The following is an 8,451-nucleotide window of genomic DNA, read 5'->3' as shown; positions in this document are numbered from 1 at the left end:
AAAAATTCTTACTAATAACATTTGTATCCAAAAATATTGATATTGAATACTAACACATATATTATGAGCATGTTTATGTGAAAGATTGTTTATTTAAAAATATAAAGATAGTAGCTTTTACTTAATAAAATATTAAATTTAGTGAATAATAATTAATATTTGATATAATATTAGTAGATAACATATCAGTCCTTATTATATAATATTAGTAGATAAAAAATTATTTATTATGTGATAGGTATAAAAGTATTATGATACAATAATTTAATTTATATAAGAATATAATTCTATTATAATGTTTAAAAGTCTAACTTTTTTATTATATTTATTAAAATTCACCATTAATATGTAAAGACTTTAATTAATACTCCTAATAGTATAATAAATACGTACATCTTTTTTATTATATAATTAGATATATAGAAACTTTAAATTACACACCTTTAATTCTAGGGAGTTACTTTAGAAAATTATTAAGAATAATTCTAGTTAATTAAGAAAATGACATGTAGGATTATTTAATTCAGATTAATTAAGAAATTGACACGTAAAATTATTGGCACGTGCTTTATAATAATGTATAGTTTTTTCGGTTTGAGCAATAACAATTTTGTCCATGCTAACTCACTAATACAAAATCTCTCTCTACACTCTTTCTCTAAAACTCTCGATTTCGATTTGCAAAAACACGATTTAGCAACTTCTTTGTCCAAATTCACAACAAACCCACGTAATTTTTACCTAAATCAATCATACCCATCTCCTTAATCTGCTCGGATCAAAGGTAAAGTACATCATCTCACCCATAATCATAGCTTTATGTACGCGTCTTAATTTTGCAATTGTTACAAATTTTTACTACATAACTGCGTCCCGTTACTTTAATGCAGGTATTTAATTTACATATATACGTAAGGTTCACATGTTACCCTAAAGTTTGTTGTTTAACATGCATTAATTTGCTTTAATTTTGGGGTGTGTTTATAGGTGCACACCAGGTGTTCGATGAATTGCCAGTGTTGAAGATGTCGAGTAATCAGGTCGTAAAAGTGCGAAGAAATGAGCTGGCGGCTTGCATGACATGCCCTGTTTGTAATAAGCTATTAAGAGATGCAACTACTATACCTGAATGTCTTCATACTTGTGAGTACTGATGTATTTAAGTATTATATATTGTAATTGTAAAGTTTTAATCTTTATAATCGTTTTAGTACTTTAGATGGCGAATTATGTTTTATATTCAAGATTGAGCACTGAATGATTAGAAATGATCTAATTTGCTGCTTGGTTGACGTAATTGGTTTATGTTTTGTGGCCCTTTGTTGAGGAAATTAGTGTTTTTTAATTGAAAGCTTTGAGCTGACTGGCTGATGTTGATTTGCCCTAATTTGTTTTTTAATCGGTAAAGAATATGTAATAACTTTTAAAAGCTATAGATGATTACATGGATACAACAATACCTAAATTTTTCCCCAAAGTTGTATGACAATTTGTTATTGTGTTGTTCTTATAAACGAGTTTGAATATTCTAATTGGCTACGGGGCTAGATTTAAAGAATCTGATGTGATTATTGATATAAAGATGTCATTTTTATGATTTAATATGTTGAATGATGGAGAGAAGATGCCTCTTTTTCGACCAGGTATGAGGTTACTTAGATGTAGTTAAAGGAAAAAATGGATGGATAGGTTACAATGATGCCATTTTATTGTTTTTGTTGGTATTCTATACTTCTTCATTCGTTATGAAACCGTTGTTTACTTTTGTGTCTTGTATATCATTCAGTCTGCAGGAAATGTATCCGTAAAAAACTCTCAGATGAAGAACTTGAATGCTGTCCAATTTGTAATATCGATCTAGGATGCGTTCCTTTGGAGAAGCTGAGGTTCTTTCTCCCTCCCCCTCTCTCTCTCTCTATATATATATATATATATGTGTGTGTGTGTGTGTGTGTGTGTGTGCGCGCGCGCACGCGCTCGTGCGATCACATTTTTTTTTTGTAAAAGGGATAGGATGTTGTTTAAAATTTTGAATAGATAAGTGTTTGACGAAAGTCTATGCACATGCTCTTTACCTGCGTTTATTGTCATACTCCGTAAGAAAATAAAAAAATACTCTAGATTCAAAGTCTTAATGTTAGGGGGTTTCTGAGGTGTGTTTGAACTTTGTTTAACTTATTGCTATGATAAGTTGAGATTAGACTTTTGATAATCAGCCAAGCAGTTGCTGTAAGAATATGATATATGGTACGTAGTACTCTGTATGAAGCATGAACTATATAGAATATTATTTTAGTTCGGGATAATCTTAGGGTATAATTAGGATTATCATTATATACAACAACAACAACGAAACCCAATACCACATAAGTGGTGTATGGGGGAGCTTATATACCTCTTGAACGTCAAATATTGTATCTTTTTCTTGTTTTATACGTTTTTATCACGATGCAATAGTTAGGTTCGTATCCTATTAAAGCTCATATATTAAAATTAATTAGCAAGTCAAAACGGACAATATTGTGGTACAGGTCAAGCTGGTTAGGTTGACCCTAAACGTATCTGGTTGAGATAACCTGTAACATCTCAATCATAATATAATGATTTGAATGTGATAGTTTAGGATGAGTTGTATGTATCAAAATTACATTTTGGAGATATTTGAACTACCGTATTAACATGGATACATTTGATTGATGAAGCATTATAACTTTTTATTCATCAAACAGGCCGGACCATAATTTGCAAGATGTGAGGGCGAAAATTTTCCCGTACAAACGAAGAAGGGTGAAGGCACCTGAAGTTACACCGTCAATTACGTTGCCGTTAAGGCAAAAAGAGAGATCGCTTTCATCTCTAGTAATCGGTACGCCTAGAGTGTCAACACAAACCACAATGACAGGTAAAAGGTCGAGAGTTGGTTCAAGGAAGAAATCGCGCGGTTCAAGTTTTTCGATAGAAAAATCTAACAAAAACGAGGAAGACTCGATGGACGATTGCCAAGAGAGTTCTAGTTCACGTGAAACTTCAAACATGATGAATCGAAAAGCAAAGCAGGTAAAATAGACCAATGGTTGTTGAATACAGGTGTCAAAATGGGCGGGTTGGGTCAGGGTTGCTGAACTCGGAATTACGTGGTGAGTACTCGGTTTTTGCAACTTGGGGAGAGTACTCGGTCAAACTCGCTTAAAACTCGGGATTACTCGGAAATTCAGTCAAAATCGATCGAAGTCAAACTTGGTCAACATCCGAGTACTTCCCGAGTTTCCGAGTTCCGAGTACTCCCTAAAAAGTCCCGGCCGAGTCCTCAAGTAGCGTTTTTTGCAACTTTATGGATTGAAATGGTGATTTTCAGTACGAGTCAAACAGGTCTGGTCTGTTTTGGTTAACTGGTCTGTTTTGGCTGGAATGCTTTAGGAGATTGTAACTGTTTGAATACAGTTTAGGCAAATTTCGATTAGTTTGACCCGTTAGAGATATTGTATAACAATCTCAACCGTTTTTGGTAATGGGTGAAGTTTTCCTTGTCCGATACATGTAGACAGACATGAATGTAACTACTTTAAAATCCTATTTATATTTTGAGTTATGGGTGGCAAAATGGGTAGGTTGGGTAACGGGTCATTTATGTTCAGGTAAATATGAGATACCTTTTGTGAGGTGAAGATAGCCATATAATATGCTTATTGGATAACTGTTCAATTTATATATGAATAAACAATTTAAGAATTTGTATTCATATGAATACACTTTGTGTAACTATAGAGGTAGGAAAATGGGCACATTTGATAACATGTCAAATGGGTCGAATGAAATCGATTACACATTTGGGGAAAGTTAGATGGGTTTGATATAACCCATATTGACCCATATATTAGTCTCTAAATCTGACTACGTAACCATATTTTGGACCATATTCTTAATTTTTTAATTAAGATTAACACAAAAAACATGCAGAATTCTTCGAGTGCTGAACCATCTGATGAAGAAAAAGAAGGCGGTGAACCTTGGAAACAGAATGTTGACTGGAAACCTTTGAATGATCTTGTCGAAGCTGCAAATCGAACTAAAACAAAACTTAAGGGACCCACTTTTAAACCAGAATCATCGTTTACAAACAAAGGACGGGTGCAAAAAACTAAAGGAAAAGACCCGTTACCGAAATCTAAAGTTCCAGATGATAACATTGCTAATAAATCGGTTAAACCTAAAAAGCTTAAAAGAAAATACAGAAAGAAAGCCGCCCAAACTACGTTGGATGCTGGTGCAAGCAATTTGGGTCGAACATATCCTATTTGGTTCCAGTTGGTGCCATTTGAACAACAGTGAGCACTCTGTTTTAGCTTTAATCAAGCATTCTTAGTCGATACTTAGTACTAGTGGTGGCAATATGGGCGGGGCGGGTCATTAAAAGAATAAGTTTAACCTTTTGTGTAGAAAGATTTAGGAAGTTAATTGAATAAAATATTAGACGTCGGGTGACTTTTACCCTGTTTTACATTCGACTTATTCGTCACACTCGTTTTAGCCACAATATATGATCCGTTTAACACAAAACACATCCTCGACCCGTTTATAAGTATATTGTCTAATTTGCTACTTATAAATGATACCTTTTTATAATTGATTAATTATAGTGATTTGTGATTTACATATATGCTCTTCACCCTTTCAGGGAAGGGGAACCGTTGCGCCAAATAGAAGGACGTTATGTCAAATTAAAGTGAGTTTTTCTTACCCACATATGCTTTTAGTCATCAGTTAGTTAATTAACTACCTGATATGAATATGGCTAAATTATCCATAACTGTTTTATGAAGATTTGATTCTTGTTTCTTGATTTTTGATTCTTATTTTTTTGCTGCTCTTATAAAATCACCTTCATTTTTTACATTCTTATTACTACAATTTCATGTAAATATTGGTTTTTAATCACATTTATATCCAAATAAATAGTAGAAATTTAGTTATTTATAGACAGATAAATAGAAATTTGTTCTCATTATCTGGTTTGATATGGTGACAGTGACGGAAATATACCTATTTCAATGATCCAAAAGCTGGTGATGAACAAACTCGAACTTCCAAGTGAACATGAGGTAAGTCAGTCAACGTTTCTATTATGTGGGTCCCGTTCTTACAATGTGAAAGATATATAACACGTGATTGTAGTGGCGATTCCAGGATTATAACTCAATGGGTCCCGAGTTTTTTTTTTCCAGTACTAATTATATTTGAATGCTATTTTAGTGGTAAATTACTTTCAAAAAACTACAAATTCGAAAAATATATGCGGTCCGAGTAATTAAATTTAGTGGTGTCCTATACAATTTAAAAGAAAACTATAAATCTGAAAAATATATGGGGTCCTACAGTTAAATTTAGTGGTGTCCTATACAATTTTAAGGGTATTATCTACTAAAAATTCTTCAAACTAGTGGTCCCGTGACCCCACAGGCTTGTTACTAGATTTGCCCTTGCGTGATGTGTGTCACGAAAATACAGTTGTTCAACTATAATTTTGATGTTTCCACCAATATTTTCGATAAATCCACCATATCTATGCATTAAATACTTATACCATACACACAAATGATGCATAATATTGTGGAATTAACAAAAACAATGGTGGAAAAATGAATTTGTCACACACGAAGAGGAGAAATTTTGATCATTATTGTTTTAGACACAAAAACAAATCCACATTAACAACTCATTAACAACTGATGTTCACATATTTGTGCGTGTAGGTTGAGCTCAGATGCATGGGTCAGACGGTGGTCCCCACGCTGCAGTTACGTAATCTAATGGAGCTGTGGCTACAAGCTCACCCAGACATAATAACAGCAAAAATTGGCTCATCTGCAAAGGAATTTGTTATGGAAATATCATATGCCAAAAAAGCACCATCTCCACCCACAGCCCCATAATTAGTAGCTGTTTTTTTTTTTTTTTTTTTTTTTTTTTTTAATATAATCATAGTTTATGACATTGTAGTTGATATTTGATTATAACTATGAGTTTGTGTGACTTTTGTTGTTCAAATGCTATTTGATGTGTTGTTAGTTGGTGTATTTTGAGATGTTAGTTTTATCTAGTTCTAATTGACATCTTAGTTTTATCTAGTTCTAATTGACATCGCCAATCCATTATTCACTCTTGAGTTTTTTATTGATCGAAGGTGGCAGAACGAATGAGTAAGGTTGGCCAGGGTTAAAATGGGTTGGGTCGACTTTGAAATACATTTTGGGGCCCGCCATATGGAAGACTTTGTGAAGATGCTTGCGGGTACGAATCTCGGGCCTGTTACATGGTTGGGTTTCTGGTTGAGGTAATAGTCTCGAATCAGCCCTTCGGGGTGGGTTGGTGAGTTGCCAAACGCAACACGGGGTCAGCGTGTCCCTATCGATTTACACGTTTTGTGAAGATTTTGTTAACACATTCCATTTAACCCATTTCTTGATAACATTGTTGATTTGTTTCAGGTTGTACTTGTTTGATATGATACATATATAACAAAACACAAAAATAAACACATTAATAAGTAAATTTGGTTAAATTGCCTAAATTTGAGGTGAAAATACAGAGGCTTTCTCCATCCTGTTTATCTATCTATACATTATCAATACATTACTACAGTCTTGACTCTTGACTCACATTTGATACAATTGATCCTTCATTCACCTTTTTTTTTTCTTCCTAATATGAGAAGTTTATAGATAAACTTTCTTAAAAAGTTGTCTATCCAAATGATTACTTCAAATGTAAAAACAAATACTAACAAATGTAATGTGTACAATTAGTTACATTCCCTTGATACCCATTTCATCAAGAATCGCCTTGCAACGAGGATCAATGTCCTTAACCATGAATCCAATTGGATTCGCCATTCGAGTGTTACCTCTAACTCCATTTTTATCGGTCAATGAAACACGAGCACTACTTTCATCATCCATAACCTCCGGGCATTTAGGATCCGGGCTTTCTGTAACCCTGACGTCACATATCTCCTCTTCATGATCACCCGAGGCATTGAGGCTATACATACCATTAGCGTCACTCATGCCTTCCGTTTTAACTGTTTCAACGCCTGATTCACGATTTCGACAACGAAGGATGACTTTAGTGTTGGGAACCGGGTAGCTAATTTTGATAGGGAATTGAATACGACATGGATCGCAATAGACTTTTCCTTGGATCGTGAATGATTCTCCATTGGATGTTGATGGGGCCGGGGATGCTGCAGAGGGAGCCATGGCAGGGGAGGATGACATCGTGGAGTGCCCACGACAAGTGACTGGGCCCACGATGGACGAGATAATGAATAAGAGGGCCAATACCGCAGCGTAATTAGCCATTTTTTGTTTATAGTTTTTTGAGACTTTGTTTAAGAAGATAATTGTGAAATTATGGTTTGGGGTGATCTTGGATGGCTTAAATGGAGGACATGAGTTTTTGATAGGGGGTTAAGAGGTTGGGAGGAAAAGGTGGGAATGACGGTTAGGTTTCTAATTTTAGAAGTTTGTCATAAATGTAGGAAGTTGTATTTACAGCCATGAATCTAGCGATGTTAATTGTGTTTGAGCCAAATCATGTTAGAATCTAGAAAGAAATCCACCAGAATAATTGTGTAGAAAATACATCATACACATACCATGGTATGAGTGGTAATTTATCAACAATTATATTAACACAAAATCGATATAAACAACGATATTCAATTTCACGAATGTGAGGTATGAAGAGGTAAATCATAACAATCACTACCCTCTAATAAAATCATAAAATGAATCATTTCTCCACCGAAGGGGAAAAAGGTTTCTACATAAGGTTAAAGAGAGACTGCTTAAAGAATGACGTCGAATTGATAAATTTTATTCTTCAGGTTTATAAACTTATTAATTTGTTTTATTTCGTTATTATAAATTCATAGCGATAAGCTTGTAATTCGGAAAAAAATGAAGCTTATTAGCCTATTGATAATCAGATCATCCCATAACCTCGAACAATAAGCTAATACAAATATGGGTTAAAACTACAAATAAGCTATATACCTTTTGTGTCTCCTTGTCGGCTATATACTTTCAAAAAGTGTACCAATATCAACATTTCGTTACCGGTTACCTACTGAACCGGTAAAGTTAGTTATTTAATATTTTTTTTCATTTTATATCCCTACACATAGGTCACATACTTTCGTTTTGTTCCGATTTGGCTATATACTTTTAATTTTTGTTCCGATGTATCACCAAAGTGTCATGACTACTTAGAAGCCACGTCTGTCGTGACCCGTCCTGATCCATCTGGACGAATACATTACATTTGGTTACATCGCGAGGTACTTGACCTCTATATGATACATTTTACAAACATTGCATTCGTTTTTAAAAAGACAAACTTTCATTACATCGAAAGTTGACGGCATGCATACCATTTCATAATATGTCCAAC

The 8,451-nt window shown here is 34.0% G+C and overlaps 2 protein-coding genes across 2 annotated transcripts; one reads left to right on the top strand and one right to left on the bottom strand.

Annotated features, from left to right (window-relative positions):
• The first annotated feature begins 639 nt into the window (after nt 1-639).
• On the top strand, nt 640-5,981 carry LOC139877085 (E3 ubiquitin protein ligase DRIP2-like). Its single transcript, XM_071864497.1, has 8 exons — nt 640-784; nt 988-1,143; nt 1,787-1,886; nt 2,730-3,057; nt 3,958-4,325; nt 4,676-4,723; nt 5,027-5,099; nt 5,751-5,981. The coding sequence occupies exons 2-8, from the start codon at nt 1,026-1,028 to the stop codon at nt 5,928-5,930; spliced, it is 1,215 nt and encodes a 404-aa protein (XP_071720598.1). The 5' UTR covers nt 640-784; nt 988-1,025; the 3' UTR covers nt 5,931-5,981.
• A 665-nt stretch (nt 5,982-6,646) lies between these two features.
• Nucleotides 6,647-7,376, bottom strand: LOC139876257 (olee1-like protein). Its single transcript, XM_071863557.1, has one exon. The coding sequence runs from the start codon at nt 7,356-7,358 to the stop codon at nt 6,804-6,806; it is 555 nt and encodes a 184-aa protein (XP_071719658.1). The 5' UTR covers nt 7,359-7,376; the 3' UTR covers nt 6,647-6,803.
• Between the last annotated feature and the right edge of the window lie 1,075 nt (nt 7,377-8,451).

Source organism: Rutidosis leptorrhynchoides, chromosome 11 (assembly GCF_046630445.1).
Source record: "Rutidosis leptorrhynchoides isolate AG116_Rl617_1_P2 chromosome 11, CSIRO_AGI_Rlap_v1, whole genome shotgun sequence".
Lineage (NCBI taxonomy): Eukaryota > Viridiplantae > Streptophyta > Magnoliopsida > Asterales > Asteraceae > Rutidosis > Rutidosis leptorrhynchoides.
The sequence above is the reverse complement of the archived record's forward strand: the minus strand, read 5'-3'. Positions and strand labels throughout refer to the sequence as shown.